Source organism: Nipponia nippon, unplaced genomic scaffold (assembly GCF_047370975.1).
Source record: "Nipponia nippon isolate SJK-2023a ecotype South Korea unplaced genomic scaffold, ASM4737097v1 scaffold_1, whole genome shotgun sequence".
Lineage (NCBI taxonomy): Eukaryota > Metazoa > Chordata > Aves > Pelecaniformes > Threskiornithidae > Nipponia > Nipponia nippon.
This window is the reverse complement of record NW_028262290.1, coordinates 55,670,022-55,691,884: the sequence shown is the minus strand read 5'-3', so window position 1 is coordinate 55,691,884 and position 21,863 is coordinate 55,670,022. Positions and strand designations below refer to the sequence as shown.

The window sequence follows — 21,863 nt, the reverse complement described above, 5'->3', positions numbered from 1 at the left end:
GCTTACTCCTTCCCCTCTTCCCTCCTCATTCAGTTCTGCTCACCTACGCACCCGAAAAAGCTGTTCTGCTTTTCGCCCTTTTTGTTTCTGTGTATGAAGAGTTAGGATACAGCTGTAAAGAGTGTCATCTTTTGCAAGTCTTAAGCTCCGAACAGGTAATTTAGACTGAAACGACTACTCTTCCTCTTTCATCATGCTGGAAAACATTAGCATAGTTCAGCTTTTTCAGAGAATGAGTTTAAAATTAGTTTATCCAATGTTACGTGTCTTTCCACCATCATTTAATAGCTCCACCATCCCTTTAGGGCCAGAAATAATCTTGTGTAAAAATTTAAGAAGAAAAAAGAAATTGGTTACCTGTCCTCATAAAAATAAACCTAGATTTATGAGTTGTAAATCTGAGAAATAAATAAGTCACCATTTATGTATGATCTAAGAACTTCATAAAGATTTGCTTCAATCAGTTGCTCAGCTGTACTAGATGCGCCCATTTTTGATCAAGATACTAAGCTATCCCCTATGAAGAAATAATTAAATGTTTATGTGGATCTGTGATGCACTCATGTTCACAGAATTCTCTGAGGGCTACCTTTTTCTTCTTCATACATCTTTAAGACACTGCAAAGGCAGAATACTGTGGTGCCCTGCCATATCAGCATTTCAACTTGTCAAATCAACTGATATTAGACTAGAATTGTTACAGAAGACATCTAGGGCCATGCCACTTAAAACTTCTCAATAACAGAAGACAGCTCAAACCTTTTCATTTTAAGGAAAAAACTCTAGTCTGATCCACTGGAGAACTGTGCATCTATAAAACTCCAAAGACACAGTAAAGCCTTAAAATGTTATCTAATTGCAAGTAGAGTTTTAACAATCAAGGCATAAATCAGTTTGCAGAGATTAAAGCCTGGGGTCAGAACAAAAAGAAAGAGACGTACAAACTGGCCTCAGCAACTTTCAGTAACATCCAGGAAGCAGCTACAGCAGAGCATGAAAAGGAATGCAGAACAGTACTTTTCTGACAGATTTTAAGATATTAACACTGACTGCTTTCATAAGCAATGGCCTATAAGTCAAATGACTAACAGTAAAGTGGTAGTACACGCAGAAGTAAATGATCCCTTTGAATTTTATTAGACAGTCTCTGAAAATTATCATTATGAAAATAACCTATTTTCAACTCAGTTATTTTAGGAACTCAGTACGATATTGTACATTAACTGCTTAGCAGAGATTTTGTCACTGTAACACAGAATAAAATAAACTAGCTTTGGAAGATTCATGCCAAAGTATTCTGTGACGTTAATAGAGCAGAAATAGAGTCATTATTTTAACAGATTCAAAGGTAAGACGAAAGGCATTTTTACTTAATCAAGAGTCCAACTTTTCTGTGTACGTAAGAATCATATTTTGAGATTAATGGCATATACACTTTGTTTAAATAATGAACCGATAGTATAATAAGAGGAATCAGTGTACAATAAGTGGACTTCTGTCTAATTAACAGTGGTAACAAAAGCACACAAAATACTTCTGTTAATACAGAACTTAAATGAGTGTATGGAAGAAGCGTCACCCATTTGTTGGTTAAATGAGAGTGATTCTGAGCTTTGCAGTTGCCTTTGAAAATCTGGTGCTAAAACTTTTAAAATAAACTTTTAAATAAAACTTTTAAAATAAAAATATTAACATTTGCTGGAGCTCCCTTTGAAAGATTATGTAGAAATGAACAGCATAGCCTCATAATGTTTTTATTCATTTTCTTTGAGACCCCAGTATCGGAAAGCAAAGGGTCCATCTCAGTCAATAATTGGAAAGTTTGAAAATAGGAATATGTTATCATTTCTTGCATTAGAAACAACTCTGTTCAAGATTAAACAGAACGCTGATAAGATGGCCTTATAAAGATCCTACTTCTTCATGAGCAGTCTTAGATATAGACTGAGAAAAAGTTAATATTAATAAAGAGAAAAACAGACTGAGAAGCCCTATCTGCATAATATTACTCTGAATTACTGCAAGACTTGATCCAACCAGCAGAATTCTTCATCTCCTTTTACAGTAAGTGAAATAAATAACGGAAGAATTTTTAGTTTCTTTTTGAAACAACTAACAATGCAATGCTATTTGTCAGTGAAAGGTTTCTTGACAAAAGAAATGCTTTCATTGATTATCCTGAATTATAAATTATAGCTCTCTAATTCTTCCTCTTATAAATGAATACTCTTCACAATCTAGCCTTACATGTCAGACAAAAAAGATGAAACTTTTATAATGGAAATTTAATTATAGTACAATTTTTGCCAGTTGTCATTCCAAAGTCATCTATAATTATGCTCAGGTCATTAAAAGTTTTTTTTTTTTCATTTACTTGGCCAAACATGCCAGTTACACATCAGGTCATCCTCTCAAATTCAATGCTGTACAACAGTAATTAAGTAAATTATTGAATATTTTTTGGTGCTTTTTTTTTTAAGCTCATTGCAAACAAAACATCTGCAGAAACAGTCAAAACAAAGAGCAACTGACAGACAGTTTGATTTTTGTTTCCAAAGAACACAAATTTTTAGGAATGAAAAGGCACTTCTGCGTTTCAAGAGTAAACACTTATTATTGCCTTCTTGCTTTACATACATTTTCCCATACATATAATACTAAAAGATAACAGTCCACTATAAACAACATTTTCTACTGCAAAATTTCTGGACCAAAGCACCTTCAGAGAGTTTTTTGAAAGTTATGAATCATGAATTAGTGGATAAAACTGAACTCTCCCTTTCCCAAAAGAAAACCCTCTTTTTTCTTTACCAGAAACTAGATCAAACTTAACAGAATGAATAAGCATGAACTAAATGCAGATAGGTTTTAATGTATTTAAAATAATAAGGAGGGTGCTCAAAGGATGGTATATATTGGAAGACAGCTAAATGCAGACATCAGAAGTATAAATTTGAAAACACAATTGTTAAAAGTATTTTAGATGGTTAGTCATATTTCTCATTCTAAAAACAATCATCCTATGGATGAAAGAACATAAGTACTGAAATGCGAGAGCCCTAAATCATTAACTTCATTGGCAGTCTTGTCTTCGTCTCCATTTTATTCTTTTAATACAGTACTTCATGATAATGCTATGCACGACGACACTTCCCAATTTCATTTCTTATTTCCTTTTAGATAGTTAAGTAAGTATTTGCTTGCTCAATGTCTTCACAGTCAAATGCTTTGTTTTTTGGGGGCCAGAATCCATCTAGCCATGTAGGTACAGAGTAGCAAAAAAGAATATAGAGCACCTTTCCTCCCTCAAACGTTTGTTGCCTGTAAGAGTCTGGAAGAATCTCAGTTCCACCGGGATGCCCCTCTCAGCCCAAGCAACAGACTCAGCAGTAATTAGATGGATTACTAAACAAAACTATTTTTTTAAATCTATAGAAACAGAGGTCTAGTGTTCTTTAAACTGTCTCAATTTTATTTTTCTGTAGTTGTAAATAGAAACGCGATGCACGCTTGCTGACCAGAAGAGATCCTTGAACTGTAGGACAGTATTACCTATTTACAGCACTGCAGTGACCTAGCACCCTGAAGAGAAAGAGAGAATTTTTTTTTTCCTCCAAAGTCAGGATATTTCTTCGTTGGGATCTGCCCTGATTTCAGGTCTCAAACTAGACACCTAGTCTATAGTCTAGGCTATAAAGTTGTAATTGTACTTTATGGCAAAAGTCGTACCAGAAAAGCCAGAACTCACAGCATGAGCTCCTCTTCCTGGGAACCTTCAGGAGGTTGGACTGGATTCTGTGTACAACAATTCTACATTTATAAAACAAACAGCTTTGCAAAGCCAAAAGGCCTCCCAAGCACTGAAAAAAAACGGAAGCACCTGAGTGGTGTCATTGTTTGTTTTCCTTTGAAGTGAGGTAGAATTCATGCACCATTCATTCTGCAAAACTTTGATCTTACTTTTTCATAAGCAGTTTTTTTAAAAAAAGAAAAAGAAAAGGTTCAAAACTTATGTATCTCAGTGTTTCTACATAATTCCTGGATGTTTCATGATTCAGAGATGCTCCAATAGAATTGTGTCATTATGTGTTTTTACAACTGACCAAAGCTGCTGGGCAAGATAGCACAGTGTCTAACAGTCTCAAACAAAAGGGTGAGCCTTAAAATAATAATACAGAGAAGCCTGCCTGTCTGTTCATCCATTTCCATCTCTCAATACCCTTTAAAACCATTGGCAAATTTCATTCAAATAACTTGTTCCAAATTTAAATGAATTTAACATAGTCCTGCCAGAATTTAATTGCAGAAGATGAAAGCCAAACTAGTGCCCTCATTCAGGAGGCTCAGGACAGACAAGCAGGAGACTAACATCAAATACTCTATTTGACAGCAGATTCCTGGTTAACTGGGTGCTGCCTCTTGTGTTGCAGGTCTGTCATAAGGGAAAATGAGATTAACATCACAAGGTGGCGATATTTAGTGGACAAATTTTTCAGAAATTAGGCTTCCATTGTCTATGGGACACCTTATTTTCCTGGCTCCTAAAACAGATGGCTCAAAAGTTCTCTCAACCATTTTTTTTTAATTAAAAACCTGGTTTTTAGAGCCTAAATCGCCTTTGGTCATGGGGTGATACATTCATACATATATATGAAGCAGAAAGAGAACTGGATTGATGGAGATATATACACACATACACACTCTCAGGCACGCATTATTAGTTATTCTTTTAGACATAAATTGCAGAAGTAATTAAACTTTGACCACCTCATACGTATAAAAGATTTTGGTTTTGGATAAAACCTTCTCCATTGACTAAGTCAGAGGAAAAGCCATCCTTTCCTGTCTCATTTGCTAATGGTTTTGCCAAAGGGTCAGCATTATTAATACTGAAGTGAAGTTTGCCTATAAATGGAAGGTAGTATGGGATAACTGGATGTGAAAACTGGAATAACTGATGTGAAAATTGCCCTCAGAAGAAGGGAGAAAGTGCTCAGCAGGAAGCTGTTACGGATAAATTCAATGCACCTATGGCACTTCACAGGGAAGGCATCTATACCCAAAGCATTCCCTGTTCTGTATTTCTGATTACTTTTAGTAATAGAGTACCAATGCATTTATTTAAATCTGCAGTGATAATACTGCTGAAAAGAGAGATCCAAAGCATTCATGGAATGGTTCATGTTCAATTTGTTCAGAACAGAATAATACTAAGGAATGCCCTATCAATATTTTTGACAAGTATAGCTAATTTACCACTTCTATTAAAGGGGTCCACATACCAGTATTTTGTACATAATCAGTACACTCCCCACTTGCTGGGATTTTTTCACTCCATACCCAGAAATTCCTCCTAAATCAAAGTTAGGTAAAACAATTTTTTGAGTGTGTGTATTTTGAGCTTATCTTTGTAATTAATAGGAGACTGCAACAAATCTGGAGATAGAGATATGTCATAGGAGAAATCATATTATCTACTTTTTCTCAAGGGTCATTATGTTTTCTTCACATTCCCTCTACCTGGCAGATGTGAAATTAATAATTTTCCCCCTCAGGTTTGCTATAAGATGGTGAAGCTTCATTTGTCTCAAAGAGCAGGTTAATTTCTTCCTCTGCAAATGTTTTGAAATGGGAATCTAATAAAGTGAAGAACTAAGTCTCCATTTATATGACTGCTTTTCATACGACCAAAGACAGTCCTACCTGGCAGTTCTTTTTACACACACTCAGTTTCCACCCCTATATTAATCCAGCTATAATTGTCAGGAAAGAATCCTAAATGCTTCTCCTCGTTACAATGAGGAGCGCCTAAAATAAAACAATCTGACAGTCAGGCTTCATACTCTGTATCCTTAACATCACTAGAATGTGTCTACATTCTTTATGCACTCCAGCCCATGTGTCAGAGAGAGGGCCAACAGACCTAGATCTTTGCAGGAGTTTGCCTGTCCTCTTCCTGCCAGTACAGCCCCCCTTCAGGTGGTGGGGAGCAAAAATGTTCTGTTTGTCCAACGAGACCTCCGGATGTTCTAACTAAAGCAAAACTATGTATTTAGGGACGGATGAAGACATAAAAGTGCAGGAATTAGTAATTTCTACATAACACCAGCTCGTTTGGTTGCTGATGTTAGGAAAAGTGTTTGTGTGCACAGGCTAAAGATTCACTGAATGGAGAACCAACCTGTGATTTCCTCTGCAAAGGAAAGACACAATTGGGATGAAAGGGCAGATACCCTGATAATGCTTTATTTTCTTTTAGAAAATGTTTATTTTTCCCTATCATTGGCAACCACAACTCTGAAGAAGCATCCAGAATGATGCGGTGGAACTCAAAATTTTCTATGATAAAGAGTCTTTCCATCACGCTGTACCTCACTGTTCATACAGCCTTGGGGAAGGACAGGAATACAGTGGAGAGATCATGATACATCCGTGCTTGTGAATGCAGAGTCCAGCAGAATTTAATAGACACCATGGTGACAGCTCCTCTTCCGAGAGTTTGACAGAAACTCAGAATCACAGAATGGTTGAGGTAGGAAGGGTCTGGTCCATCTGGTCCAACCACCCCCTACCCCACCCTTGCTCAACTAGGACCAACAAGAGAGGGCTGCTCAGTACCATGTCCAGATAGCCTCTGAATATCTCCGCTGCTCTCTCCTCACCTACCAAACCATTTCGCTGCAGGCGGCTATCAGGTTCATCAAGCATGACCATTGTGAATCCATGCTGACTTCTCCTGATCGCATTTTTGTCCTTTGTGTGCCTGGAAACGGTTTTGAAGACTGGTTGTTCCGTCACCTTCCCAGGGATTATGGTGATGCTGATCGGCCTGTAGCTCCCTGGGTCTTCCTTCTTGCCCTTCTTGAAGATAGGAGTGGCATTTGTTGCAGCTGCATTTGCTGTTGTTTACTGCATTTTTTTTGCTTTCATGGACTTAAAGGACTCCCAGAGGGGAATTTTAGACTGAGACGAAGAGGAGAACTGGATTGAAAGACTTTTTTTTATGGGAGGAATTTGGATTATTTTGGTTTTTCTTCACCCAAGATCTCCAATAACACAAGAGAAGGCTGTACTGTAAGCCAGCATCAGAGAAATCAGCTCAGTAAGAAACAACCTGGGTGCTTGTTTCCAGGCAAGTGGCTGCCGAGGAAGAACTTTCATATAGCAGTCACAGCTGGACATCATTTGTGTTTTCAGTAGGGCTTTTTCCAAGAACATGCATTTTTTTTGTTTCCTAATCAGAGGTAAGTGGCAACTGACACAGAGACATGGTCATACACCCTACTAGGTAGTATTTTCTTGGAATTCTATTAAAATCTATCAGCTTACCTTCTGCACATCCAAAAGCTGTGATTCACCTGCTACACTGCAGAAAATCCATTAGCTTTTACCCTTACGAGAAAATGGACCTTATATGGGACTGATTTGTGTATCAGAAAGGCATTAGAAGAAAGCATGATACAGTAGGTATTCTTCATTTCAAATTTCTATTAAAACTGTAACTTACTTTCACAATAAAACCATACATGAAATGTTAGTTCACTGTGGACTTCCTGTTCTGATAAATCAATGCAACTTCCTACTAAAGTTTATTACAGCTTCAGGTTTGGAATGGTGACTTTAGAAATACCATTGAACTTTTCCATGGAAAATAAAATGGTGCAATATCTGCAACCCTCCTCCTCAGGGTTCAGGTGTCTGTGATCTGAGGTCCAGCTCTCATACAACACAGCTGCACAACCTTTGTTCAAACTTCTGAGAAAATTGCTAAGTTCTGAGAAAGAGCTGTAGAAAAGAACCTGCAGTATAGCTTCAAGTTGACATTTTCTCATGATCACAAAACTAAGCGACGTTAAGACTTCGTTATATGCCTGAAAAAAACTGTTCACAGGCAGTCCCCCAAGGTATAGCAACAAGAAGGAAGAGCTTAATTCCCAGTGACACAAAGATCTTTCCTCTTTTCCTGAGACAAAAAGGTCAAAAGATCCAAAAAATCCTGCAAGGATAGAGAAAGGCAGCGGCCATTTCAACCTACAGAAGTTCTCAGGAAGGAACTCATCTTTCCTGATAGCGATACAGAATGGGGAAGGGCATGGAAATAAGCAGTAAGTACCACTGAGATTCAAGACAGGCTAGGGCATGAACACTGACAAAGGGAGAGACTAACTACAGAATTAATGACAAAAGAAGATAGGAGGGTGGAAAATAGGGAAGACCAACTGCAAAGATGATCAAGTATTCAGAATGTCATACACTATGGGCTGCAAACTGTCCATCTTATAGGACCTGGCAAGTCCTCCATGCCATGGGGCAGATGGAAAGTGGTGGCATGGAGCACTATCCGGTGTACCTGAGCATGCTGACTTTGCATGCAGTGTTCAAGACAGTTGCTGGCCTGTAACGCCTGCCTAAAGATACTTTTGTCTCTTGCAACCTGATGCAGTTAGAGTGTATGACAGCAAAGTACTGTATAACTTTAGGGACTACCTAAAATGGGTATAATAGAATCATAGAATACCAGGTTGGAAGGGACCTCAAGGATCATCTGGTCCAACCTTTCTAGCACAATCTAGACGAGATGGCCCAGCACCATGTCCAGCTGAGTGTTAAACGTGTTCAGCATAGCAGAATCAACCACTTCCCTGGGGAGATTATTCCAATGATTGACTGTTCTCATTGTGAAAAATTTACCTCTCGTGTCCAATCGGAATCTTCCTGGGAGTAACTTGTACCCATTACCCCTTGAACAGATGAGGAAGATTAAGAGTTTATACTTTGACTTTGGATCAGGCTACCATTTTCAACAGAGTGAACCTATGTTGCCTATGTGAATACTGTATTTCCATACTATAGACCTTATATGCTTAAGCTATGCACCCTTTTTAGCAATGAAACAGAGAAAACAGGGAACTTAGTTAACAATCCCAAGTAAAAATAAAGTTGTTGCTCTGGTACACATCTGATCATTTTCAGGGTCTGGTAACAGAAGATGAGGTCTTTATTGATCAGAGGGAAGAGGATGCTCATTCCATCAGTGAGCATTTTGGCACATGTAGATTTTTTCACAATGCCAGTGGATGCTAGTGGGCAGCACAGAACTAGCAAAGTAATTTTGACACCTTGGAAAATTACCCATCTGAAGCCAAAGCAGTGAGTAAAAGGAATAAAATGAAAAAGAATAATCTTTAAGAGTGGGGATTTAAAGAGTTCCTCTGCTCTGTTGTTCCAGATTGTAACAAAGCCTACTAGGACCAACAGACAGTTTACAACTAACCTGCAGCAGTGATTCAAGAGCTCAGTTGTACTGGGAGTAACAGCTTTCCTCTGACAAGCTCAGGTGATGGGGTAGAAGACACAGCAAAATGAACTATGTTAATTAAAACATTCCTGTTACTTCCTTGTCTGAGGAACGTGTGAATTCTCTGCCTGGAAAATTATTGGTTAAATTGACAGTGATCGTTTTTGCAAGGCAATAATTGTGTCTTAACACAGAGAAGTAGAGGTCTGACTGTTAACAAAAAACCACAATTTGGGGATAAGCAATCAGAAGTTTCTTTCATGGCAGTCTTCTTATTTATTTTTTATTTTCTTAAATTCCAATAGAGTATTCTGGTTCAGGAAAGGAAAAGGTGGTAATTTTCTAGGATTATTCCAAAAGTCAGAGTGAAAAAAGAAATATGATGAGAAAAAGGCAACGATTTCCCCTAGAAGGCCTTAAAAATCCCCTCCCTTAGCAGGAGAGAGGATTTTATTTTAATTTTTCTTCCTAAGGTAGCTGGCTTTAAGCTATATCTGTTCACCAGCAGATTCAAGGAACAACATTGTTTACAAATAAAGTTTCATAACAGAGAGGCCATAGCAAAAAAATTTACAGGAGCTCATTTAGCCGTTCTGGATTTTCCAGGAGACTGTTTTAACTGGGACACTGCCTCACTGTCAGAGTGCAGGGACACATACTGGATCAAGATTTGTATTGTGCAAAGCATGCCAAAGACAAAACATGTTCCAAAGCACTGAAATAAATAATTTTACCCACAGAAATACTGATATGGGTAAGAGGAAACTACAACACATACTCTACCTTATCAATCCTTCAACATTCCTACTTAGGTTTTACTGCGGACAGTTCCACTGGTTTGGGGTCAGATTTAGAGATTTGATTCTGGACTTTTTCAGGCACCGACAATTCCCAGTCTACTTCAGCAAGGGATAACAGGGGTTTTTTTGTAACCATTGACTCTCAGATCCTCAGACTTATTATATCCCATATGGCAGAGCCACTGTTGGTTCTGTGCTTACATACAAGGTGATTTCTTTGGTTTAAATATTTGTGCAGCTATTTAGCTGCTAGCAATGGCTGGTGGTTGAGGTCTCTATAGCAGTGATTGGCATTGCGTGCCTCTCACCGAGCTTATTCCTGAGATAATGGTGTCTGAAGTGTGAAGCATTCTGATATTCTGCCCCTAAATAACTCTAATTGTGGGTGACTAATCTGGAATTCTTATTTTACAACTATACCAGAGTGAAAATGTACATCAGAGTAATTTGAGATATACCGTATAATGGAAACATTGTGTCACATATCTCCTGATGAATTTTCTTCACATCTCCCCCTGCCCCCCTTTTATTTTAAATGGCAGCACTCTTCTAGGTTCATAAGACCATAGGAGACCACTGTGGGAAGAGCGAGCTTTGAGCACAGCAACTGGTGATTCAAATTCCAGACAACCTGCAGAGGCCTTGGTTTCAGACCTTGAAACGAGAAATCCCCTTTTTTCTAAGTCTGACTCAAATGTGGTTCACAACAGCCAAAATCCATTAAACCCCTCTTTTTCAAACCTGAACTCCATGTTCTAGGTTAAATCTAATCCAGACCTGAATGTAATTCCTCAGCCTTCCTGAACATTATACTGAAAGAGCACTTACATTTGTATTACATTGCATCAAAAGGAAGCAAAGCACTTTAAAAAGTATGTAACTGCTCCACTGAGGGTGATGCAGCCAAGTCTGGAGAGATTTCTTTTCTTTGCATTCTAATTATGGATGCTTTTATTTACTAAAGTTACAGATAGGACTTGTCTATTACAAGCCTCTGAAATCTCATTTTGCTAAAATGAAAACATATTTCAAATGCTTTGGAGAACTATTAAGATTACTGAATGTCTTGCATACTGCTTCAACTCTCTGAGTGGTTCACTAGACCCCTAGGGAACAGCCAAGCAGCATACAATTATCACAGTAATTAAAAAGGTGCAATGACTCTTCTCTTAAAGACTCCTGTTTTATTAATTCTATGGTATGCCTTGGAGACTGGCATTATTTTACTCCTACCCAGCTTAATTATACCGTCATTAGTTTATCAGCATCTCTTTTTAAACCCTTGGGCCAGTTATTAGCATGTCACTTGCTAACAGTTAACCAATAACCACTACACCTTCAAAGCAGAATCTTCTGCTACAAAAAAGCCAGTTTGTAGAGACAAATTTAATATCATCATTCAATTTAAATTTTTCAGTCAGCCATCACTTTCTGCTTTTAATTTAAGAGGGGTACTGTTTAGCTTAATGAAAACACAAATAATGTATTACAAGACATTACCAGGTAATAAAATACTTGCCGTACATAGTGGTTTATGAGACTGAATGCACGTTTTACTACTCAACAGTATGTACCACTAAAAAGAACAGAAAGCATATGATGTTCTTAAATACAACTAAAATTCTGGATCTCTCTCTTTCTACTGGGTCTGGCTGGGATGGAGTTAATTTCCTTCATAGCAGGCCTGTATGGTGCTGTGGTTTGGATTTCTGACTAAAACAAGGTTGATAACAAACCAGTGTTTTGAATGTTGCTGAGCAGTGCTTGCACCGCCTCAAGGCTTGCTTTATTTTCCACTCCACAGCCCCCAGCAAGTAGACTGGCGGTGGAAAAGAGGCTGGAAGGGGACACAGCAGGAACAGCTGACTCCACCTGACCAAAGGGATATTCCATACCATATGATGCCACAGTCAGCAATCAAAGTTCAAGGAAAGGAGGAGGAGGGGGGATGTTCGTTGTTATGGCATTTGTCTTCTCGAGTAACCATTATGTGTGCTGAGGCCCTGCTTCCCAGGAAGTGGCTAACAGCTGCCTGCCAATAGGAAATAGTGAATAAATTTCTTATTTTGCTTTGCTTGTGAGTGCAGCTTTTGCTTCACCTATTAAACTGTCTCCCTCTCAATCCATGTGTCTTCCTGACTTCCTTCTATTTTCTTCCTGTCCCGTGGCAGAGGTGACTGAGCGAGTGGCTGTGTGGGTCAGCGGCTGCTGGCTGGCATCAACCCACCACACTCTCTAACCCTTTAGTACAGACAGGCTCACTTACACAGCACCCAATGTTACATCATCTAATCACATAAGCAGATGACCAAACTATGAGAAAAACTTCTACTTTTAGAAAACTTAAGTACTTGTGTATTAAATACATACTTACATTGTCTAGACAGATAATTCTATATTATTATGAAAGGCATAGTGCCCCAGAAACCCTCCTGAAGGGAACTCTAATTAATTTTTATGCCTCACTTTTGACTAAGCTGATGTTATCCTAGTCTAGTAAAGAAAATCTTATAAATACAAAATACCTAACTATTATTATAACTTAACTGTACTTCTTTTTGGTATTTTTCATTAAATACTTCTTTCCAGTAATGAGAGGAAGAAAAAAACCCAAAAAGAACATCAAAGTGTTAGTACTTGTATAAGATTGCATCTTCAAAACATAACATTGGGATTCTGACAGCAACTAAATTTCATTCTATGTTTGACATCACACCGATGGGTTCAACTGAAATGCCATTTAGTTACTGACAGGTGGCCAGGTGACTTTACAAAAAGTAACTTTACTTTCATATGCCATGGAAATACATCATTATTTCTGTTGAAGTATGTAATTTTTCCTGTTAAAAAGACAAATAACACCAAGCCATTCTTTAAAAGATTAGGATCAATAAGCTAATACTATTTGCTTCGTCCCATTTCCTCTAGGTACGCTTTTGCCTATCTTCCACCAACTTCACAGCAGCAGAAAGAAGATTCAAAATATTGGGGGAAAATACTACTGACAAAAAAAATTCTAGGTCACTGTATACTCTATTATTTTCTGAGCAGCTGAATCACAAATTAATATCACTGCCACTCTTCCTGAAAATTACTGTGCAATTGCCTTTGCATAATAGGTCTACTTTGTATCTTTTTACAGTCAGAGGTCAGCACTATTAATTATGACATCCAAAACAGGAGCCAACACTGCTACACAGCACCACAAATCACACTATCTCATTTAATGAAAAGACATGCTATCAGTCACTCAAGAAAGCAGTCCTTTGCTAAACCTCATCTGCTAATTGAGACTTAACAGTGCACACTTTTGCTGTTACACAGGATCTCTTGCCACTTTATCTAGAAGTTTGATATACCTGACATTGAAAACAGGAAAAAAGAAACTTTATCCAAAACAAACAAAGTTCTTACCAAGCTTGGGATACTAGTCAAAAAAAAAAAAGAAAAAAGCAAACCCCCAGAAAAGGATGAACTAACCTGACACTCAAACATACACTGGCAAGTGAGGGGTGTAATGGAGAGAGCTTAGTGTATACCTGACAGTAAAAATTGTTTATTTATACAGCACTCCACACTGACCACTTTAAGGCATGCACAAGTATGATTTCATCTAGAATCCGCAGTGGCTCTGAAGGTTGGTTTCAAGGTCATCATAGCTGGTAAATGCTAATAGCTTATACTTAAAAGCATCCAGTCTTAATTCCTGCAGCCTGCTGGTTTAAGGTAGACAGTAAAAACTGCTTACATTTTCAACCCTAGAAAGATGCTTACAATTTTCCAATCACTTTTGAGTACTCACCAGCACATTTTGTTCTTGTTTTGAGAGCTGGGCCAGGAGATCCAGTTCCTCCTTCACCTGGTCTTGTAAGTAATACACTGATTTCATATTCTGTGTCAGGATCCAGGTGCCCAATCTTATAGCTTGTGGAGTCCACAGGCTGTATATCATACCAGCTTCCACTTGAAGTTCGATACTCAACTTCCCTTTGAATAATGGGTCCATCCCCATTGATGGAATTGGCATTCAACTGTATCCACAGGTAAGTTGCACCAACTGAGGACAGCTGAGGTGGAGCAATGGGAACTGGTGGCTCTGAAGCACAATAAGTTACAAAAAGCAGCAATGATTACACTGGCATTTTTTCTGCTTCTAAAACATTCAAATAAACCATGGGTTTTGTACTATATTAGAGCTGAAGATTGCATAAAAATATGGATATGAAGAAATCATCACTACAGATTAACTTATTTCCCATAAACTGCAATATGCAAACTTTTGCTTATGCATTTGGGGAGTTTAACATGAAGTTTTTGTTTTATACCATGTAACTTCAAACTGGGTGCACCTGCAATTCTATTCACTAGGCATTACATGGCAACTTTCAACTTCCAATTTAAGAAAGATAATCTCAGGTTTTCTTTTCAAAATACAGTTCTTACTGAATGTAAATATAAATCCTACTCAAAGCTAATATTTTAAGCTAAAATTGATATTGTAGTCTATTCTTAGACATAGCCAGAACAGTGACTTCTTCATGAAAACCAAAAGAATTTTTTATTCATTATTTCTCATGGACTGTACTACTCAGCCTTCAGATTTTCAGACTTCTGTGTAAGCAGAATAAGTATACTATTTTTTCAAGTCCTATATCCTGCTTAAACAGAAAGAGCTTCTAAATGAGAGTTGGGGGAATTCTTGAGTCTTTACTACAACTCTGACTCTATTTCATGTAATGGCTTATTTTCAGTAACTATCACACAGAAGCAGTACTCTGTCTCACAGAGCAAGCACATGTGTGATCTCCTGATAGTTTACATTCTAAGGATTTTAAAAGTGAGCAAAATTTTAAAACCACTTTTATTTATTATGTGATGGACATGTAATTTTAAATTAGACTGCAGAAATAATTTGCAGACATCATCTCTTTTTAAAAGTAAATAACAAATTCACTTTTTTCCTATTGATTAACCAGGAAATTACCCTGCTGTTTCCTGCACCACATCTGCATAAAATTCACCTTCCCATTGGTTAAATATATTCATGTGGAATGAAACCAGGCCGCTGTAATAAGGCACTGTTTGATCCAATATCCTTAACATATCTATCAGCAAACACTGCCACCTTCTTAAGGCTACACAGAATACGTAATGAACGTAGAACATCTGTCTTCCCTAAGCTGTAGATTCAAATTTATCCTCTTCTGCTAACCATTTCCCAATGTGTTCAGATATAGGTAGTCAAACAGAAGACAAGTTGAATTTATATATTTCATCATTTTCTCAAGGACTTCAAAGTCATAGTTAAAGCAAATAACATAAAAGAATGAAGCGCGAGGGAGAAAGGAACTCTGGAAATTAGTATTAATATTTCCTGAGAAATAGTAGAATTGCTATTTTAACAAACATGTAATTATCCCATGTTACGCTACCTTTTTTTATTTAGAGGAGTACTCAACTCACAGAGCACTAAGTACACTGACGATTAGCTATGCCTCAGATAGTGTTTCTAATTAGCACTGTAGACTTGTACGTAAGCTTCAATCTGTGCAATCTGTTAGTAATTCCTGAAATATGACATCACAAAACAGCAAACATAGGCATTGGCGTTATATATTTTCATCTTAACAAAACTAATTGATTACTATCATGAAGAACATGATACAGCAGGCAACAATCCAGAATGTCGCCAAAGATGCCTACTAATTATTACTGATTGCAATAGACATAAACCCAGCTTAATATATTGTGGTAGATTCCAGTGCATAAAGAGAAGAACACCGTTTACATTTTCAAATCACTAAGGAAAACACTGTTATATGTCAATAGCAATATATGGCAAACTGATGTAATCTTTCAGTTAGACACATACTGCAGTTTTATTGAAATTATTGTTCCTGAAGTATATAAACTATTGCTTCATACAGTGATAGCGTGTCTGGAAACAGTTCTCACTTGACTCAAAATGATTTAGAATCAATTCAAATCATTAGGCTGTTTTGTGAACCAAGATGTAGCAAACACTACACATCAAGGTTATCCCCCTAGATCTCCAGCCGACCCGGGCTTTATACCCCCAGCAGTAGGTGTGTCATGTTATAAGGGGCGGAGACAAGGGAGGGTCGACCCTTAACTCTTTCCGTACAGCACGTGATCTTCCGGTCGCCAGCCCTTATCTTTACTACATTTCCCCCTCCCTTAGCTCCAGTAGTTCTGGATCTTGCTGGGGAAGCTGCGTGTAAAATAATCGATATATGGTAAGACTTATACAGACACGCATCCGTTACGTTCATAGATTTTGCCCAGTCCAGCCAGTAGTTCGTCGCGGCTCCCTCATTACTCCCCCACACCATCAGGATGCATAGGGAAATGGTAACCTGTCAAGATAAGACTCAATAGATTGATTAATGTCTATACGGTCGAATATTTCGACTGGGTACCCATTCTAGCGTCCCTTTCTCGGTTTGCACACACGCATACCCACGTCCCAAGCAACGGAGGGAATAAGGGCCCCCCCATTCACGGGTTTGCAGGTCCCGTACTTGAACCAAAGGGTAAGGCCCTTCGTTCTCATCGAGCCGGAAATGTGCCTGGGTTGCAGTCTGGGTTTTATAGGTGTTCCCTCGAATGGTATGATTTAAGGTAATTAGTGCCGTCGTCAACAGACGCTGTGCCCGAAATAAGGGAGGGTCAAGGGGAGGGGGAACCCCTGTTCCTGGGCTTATCTTTTCCCCCTCCCTAAGTCGGTCGAGTAACTCTTTTAATGTGCGGTGCGCGCGTTCTACAATGCTTTGGCCCGTACTGTTATAGGGAATGCCATGACTCAACTGAATATCCCAGCGCGCGCAAAAGTCCTTTGTCTTCTTGCTGACATATGCCGCTCCATTATCTGTTTTAATTTTTTGTGGGATGCCAAGTTGCGCCATACAGTCCTGCCAATGTAAAATAACTGAGAGAGCATTTTGTTTAGCATGCATAGTCGCTAAAATAACTCCACTGCAGGTATCAACTGTGACATGCAGATACTTACGTGGATTAAAGGGTTCATAAATCGTAACATCAGACTGCCATATTTGGTTGGGCTGCAACCCTCGAGGGTTTACCCCTGCCTCCCAGAGGGGACCTTTGGAACACACAGGACAAGCAGCAATCACAGAGCGAGCATCTTGCAACGTAATGCCAGCGAGCCTAGCTAAACCGCGAGCTCCACAGTGGAGGAGCTCATGCAGGCGGAAAGCTCGCCTTAGGTTAGAAGTTTCTTCAACCGCCAGTACGCTCTTTGCTAAGCTGTCCGCTATTTCATTCCCAGCAGAAAGAAAACTCGGTATGGAACTATGACTATTAACATGGATAGGACAGACAGGAGCGGTTCTCATTTGCAGTGCGGTGAGCAACATTCCGGCAATCTCTGACGTTGCCCCAAGTGCCCATCGGCACTTCTTCAGTAACTTATATACATAGCAAGAGTCTGTGATTAGATCCAAGGCCTCTTCGGGCCATTGAGTGAGAGCCATCCATACCGCCTTGGCCTCAAGATACTGCACGGATTGCCCTTGATCTTGATAACTAATGTGGGTCCACTGACCATCCTCCTGCCATGTAACGACAGCTTTCCCAGTAATCGATGACGCGTCGGTAAAAACTGTGCGGCCTCCGGTGGGTTGTTCAACTATGGCACTAGCTGGCAAAAAATGGAGTACCTGGATTATCTCCCCACAGGGGTGTGGTCTTAGACCTTCAATACGACCCGTAAATTCAGCTATTGCCGCTTGCAGGAGCCCCACTTGTGGAAGTACCAACTCCCACTGTGCCAAAGAACAGGGCAATGCGATGACCTCCGGGTCCTTCCCTGTTAAGTGTTGAGTTTGCCTCCGACAGCGGAGAATAAGCTGAGATAATAATGTTGGCCAAGAAATTAAAGCCGTCTTTGGTTTGCCTTGATACAACCAAGCAAAAGGCCAGCCTTTTTCACCATTATTTTGAATTAGTAAACCATGGCCAGCGGTATCGGTCATGTAAATCAGGGCAGTGACTGGTTGTTCAGGTGTAAATCGAGCGAGACCCCAATGCTGGGCTCGCTCCATAATTGTCCTAAGAATCTCCTGATGGTTTCTTGAAAGAGTCCTTGGGGCTAGGGGGGAATCTCCTCCTTTCAGGAGTTGATATAAGGTAGTCATTTCTGCCTCAGATATTGGAATAAAGTTTCTAAGCCACAATAGTTGTCCAATTAATTTTTGTGCCTCATGGAGTGTTGTCACTGTAGTCCGAATTTCAAATGATTGTGCTGTCACGCTTCGTGGCCTCAGTTGAGTACCTAAATACTTTACTGCACGCCCTACCTGTGTTTTCCGAGGCTCAATGTGTAACCCATGTCGCTCCAAACTGACTATCAGCTGCACGCGTGCCTTTTCCAGTAACTCCTCTTGGTTGGACGCCAATAACACGTCATCCATGTAATGGAAAATGATGACCGTAGGGAAATTTTCTCGAATAGGGCGTATCGCAGCAGCTACAGCAATTTGACACAAGACTGGTGAGTTTTTCATGCCCTGGGGTAACACCTTCCATTGATATCTGGCGCACGGGTGTTGATTGTTAGGCTCAGGAACAGTAAAGGCAAAGCGTACTCTATCTTCTTCATGCAAGGGAACACTAAAAAAGCAATCTCTAATATCTATAACCACTATTTGATAGTCAGGTGGAATCATGGCCGGAGAAGGGAGGCCCGCTTGTAGCGGACCCATGTCTTGTATACATGCATTAACTGCGCGTAGATCATGTAGCAGTCGCCACGCTCCCGATTTTTTCTTTATCACGAAAATGGGGGTGTTCCAGGGACTTGTAGAGGGTTCGATGTGTCCTGCGTCAAGTTCTCGTTGTACCAATTGTCGAACAGCCGCCCTCTTTTCCTCTGTCAATGGCCACTGCTCTACCCACACTGGTTTATCTGTCAACCAGGTGAGTTTTAATGGGCGGACACAGGCAGTGGCCATTATGATAAATTTGTACGCAGCACTATATTCATCTTCTGCAAGCAACATCGTCCCAAGATGACAATGGGTAACTCAGCAATGACAGGGTTACACCATGCTACCCTAGCTTGTCCAGATTCCGGATCCTTCAACATAATTTGCATTGGGTTCCTGCTTTGATGCGAGGTCTGCATGCCTCCCACGCCTTGCAGCGAACCTCTCGGTTTGAGTGGCCAATCATCTGGCCATAGATGTGATGGGATTACTGTAACATCCGCTCCTGTATCTAAAAGGGCTCTTAACACGAGGCGTGGTGTTCCCCCCAACTCTGGGAGCCATGGGGTAACTATAATATCTACTTCTGGTCGTGTGGTCATGTTTAGGGTGAGTGCCACATACGGCGAGGCTCTATCCCCAGCCTCCTCTATTGCGCGCTCCCATCTCCCCAAGGCAGCTGAGTTGGATATTGCATCATTGGGACCGCAGGCGACTGTGCTGGTCCCGGGGAAGGAGAGACTCCCTGTGCCATACATTGCGCTGCTGTCGTCGGGCCTGCTGAGCTGATCACTGGGGCAGGTGGGGATGGCACGGCCCTCAGCCATCCCCTCTTCTCGTTTCCCCAGCCCGGTCTCCTTTGCTGACTCCCCGATTTGCACTGTCGAGCTCTGTGGCCTAGTCGCCCACAGCGCCAGCATCGTAGGTCTCTCTTTCCTTCCCCTGTTCCGGGGGTGTTTATTTTTGAAGGGCATTGTCGCGCCATGTGTCCTTGCCCCCCACACCTATGGCACATAAGTCGTGCGCCGCGGCAGGCCGCATGGACTGCGGCCACTACCGGTTGCATACTTTGCGCCTGTTCCTGTTCCAGCACATAACGAATCATCTGTGAAAGCGTGGTCCCTATGGGTAACTGTCTTAGCAACACTGCAGTTTGTGGGTTTGCTTGCGTACGTGCACAGTCAAGCAATATTGCCTCCTTAGCCTGCTCAGGAAGTCGAGCAACCTGGAGCGCCGCTTGCAGCCGGTCTAAAAACTTTGTGAAGGGCTCACTTAACGATTGCCGTATTTGGACCCATGGAGGCTCCCTTTTATCAAGAGCTGCGATGATGCGTATTGCTTCCTGGGCAGCTTTCGAAGATGCAGCAAAATCGCGCCCCCGCATTCGCTGAGCCTGTGCCTGAGGAGTTGCGAACTGCCCTTCACCCATCAGCTGCTCTAAAGTCACTCCTGCCATGGGATGGTTGGCCTGTTGCGCCTCAATAACAACTTGGGTGCACCGATTCCTCCACTCCTCCCTAAACAATACCATCATCGAGGGGGTCAATACGGCCCGCATCAACTGAATGATATCAAAAGGTGCAAGCGGCGTTGCAAAAACACAGTCTAATAGGACTTGGGTCTCTGGGGAATTTAATCCATGACTTTTCACCGTTGTGACCAATTCTTTCACCAACTTTGCATCTAACGGTTGCCACTCATATCCTCCACCTGGGGCTGCTCGGATAGGAAATGCTTGAATCGGAGGGGCCTGGAATCGCACTCCTTCCAAGACACAATTTTTTGCAATCATCTGCCAATCTGTCCCGTTTGCCCTCTCTTTCGGCATTCCCCCTGGCATAAGACTTTCCGCATTTGCCACCACCCCTCTCAATCGGCTGATCAATGCCTCGAGTTCCCTTGAAACCTCGTTAGTCCGTCTCGGAAGCGGGGGCGGATGAGCAACAATCGAGGATCCCTCGTCACCCCCTTCGCCCTCACTGCTATCAGAGCTCATGGGGTAATCGTGTACAGGCTCCCTCCACTGAGAGGGAATACCAGTTTGATTTCCCATTGCCCTAGGGATAGGGGTTCCCTCTGGTGGCTCAGGTATCACTGACAGTGCCGGGGGAGCCCTACCACCCCCCCTCGATGTCCTGCGCTCCGCTCTCTGTGTGTCCAGCACTCGTCGATCACTGGGATACAATGGGGCGTCCTCAGGTGTTTTGCCTTCTTTTTCTCCTTCCCGCCATCTTCCTTCACGTAGTTCACGATACTGCTGGGATCCCACATCAGCCCCCGGGACCCAATCCAGCAACCTATCAGTCAGCTCCCTTTCCACACATTGTTGCAACTCGCCCCAGGGGTATTGAGGAAGTGGTAGATCCACCGGTGCAGGAGGTGCCGAAGGTTCCGTGGGCGGCCGCTCTAAACTCCCCACTTGTATCGGGAACACCTTTCCCGACTCCTTTGTTCCCGCTGCGCCATAGTCTCCTTGCACCTCCCCTTCCTCCGTTGGCTCAGCCCCCAGTAACAACGGTTCCGTCTGTGTCCCACAGGCCACTCCTTCCCAGCCAGCCTGGGTCCCCTCCGAAACTAAACTTGTTGGCTTTTCGTTCCCAGGAGATTCCTGCCCCATCAGCACACCACGTGCAGCAGGTCGGCGCCGCCTTGCCGCAAACCCCCGCTTGAGCACCGTTGTCGTTACCGACTTTAGTACCTTTATGAGTTCCGCGAGCTCCATCGCTGTTGCCTGATCACGTCGGGGTCACCACTGTGTAGCAAACACTACACATCAAGGTTATCCCCCTAGATCTCCAGCCGACCCGGGCTTTATACCCCCAGCAGTAGGTGTGTCATGTTATAAGGGGCGGAGACAAGGGAGGGTCGACCCTTAACTCTTTCCGTACAGCACGTGATCTTCCGGTCGCCAGCCCTTATCTTTACTACACCAAGACATGAAATGGAACTTTTATAGAGCATCCTAAGGCATTTACTTAGCCATGCTGAAAGAACAGTTAATTACTTTCAAGTTTCAAA

The 21,863-nt window shown here is 41.1% G+C and overlaps 1 protein-coding gene across 11 annotated transcripts in view; it reads right to left on the bottom strand.

Annotated features, from left to right (window-relative positions):
- The window catches only part of PTPRM (protein tyrosine phosphatase receptor type M), a 499,983-nt gene that overhangs the window by 273,911 nt on the left and 204,209 nt on the right, over window positions 1-21,863 (bottom strand). For all 11 annotated transcript variants that reach the window (XM_087756312.1, XM_087756322.1, XM_087756360.1 and 8 more), the window contains exon 7: window positions 13,901-14,194. In XM_087756312.1, the coding sequence (XP_087612438.1) occupies window positions 13,901-14,194 (294 nt within the window). The remainder of the gene's footprint in view (window positions 1-13,900; window positions 14,195-21,863) is intronic.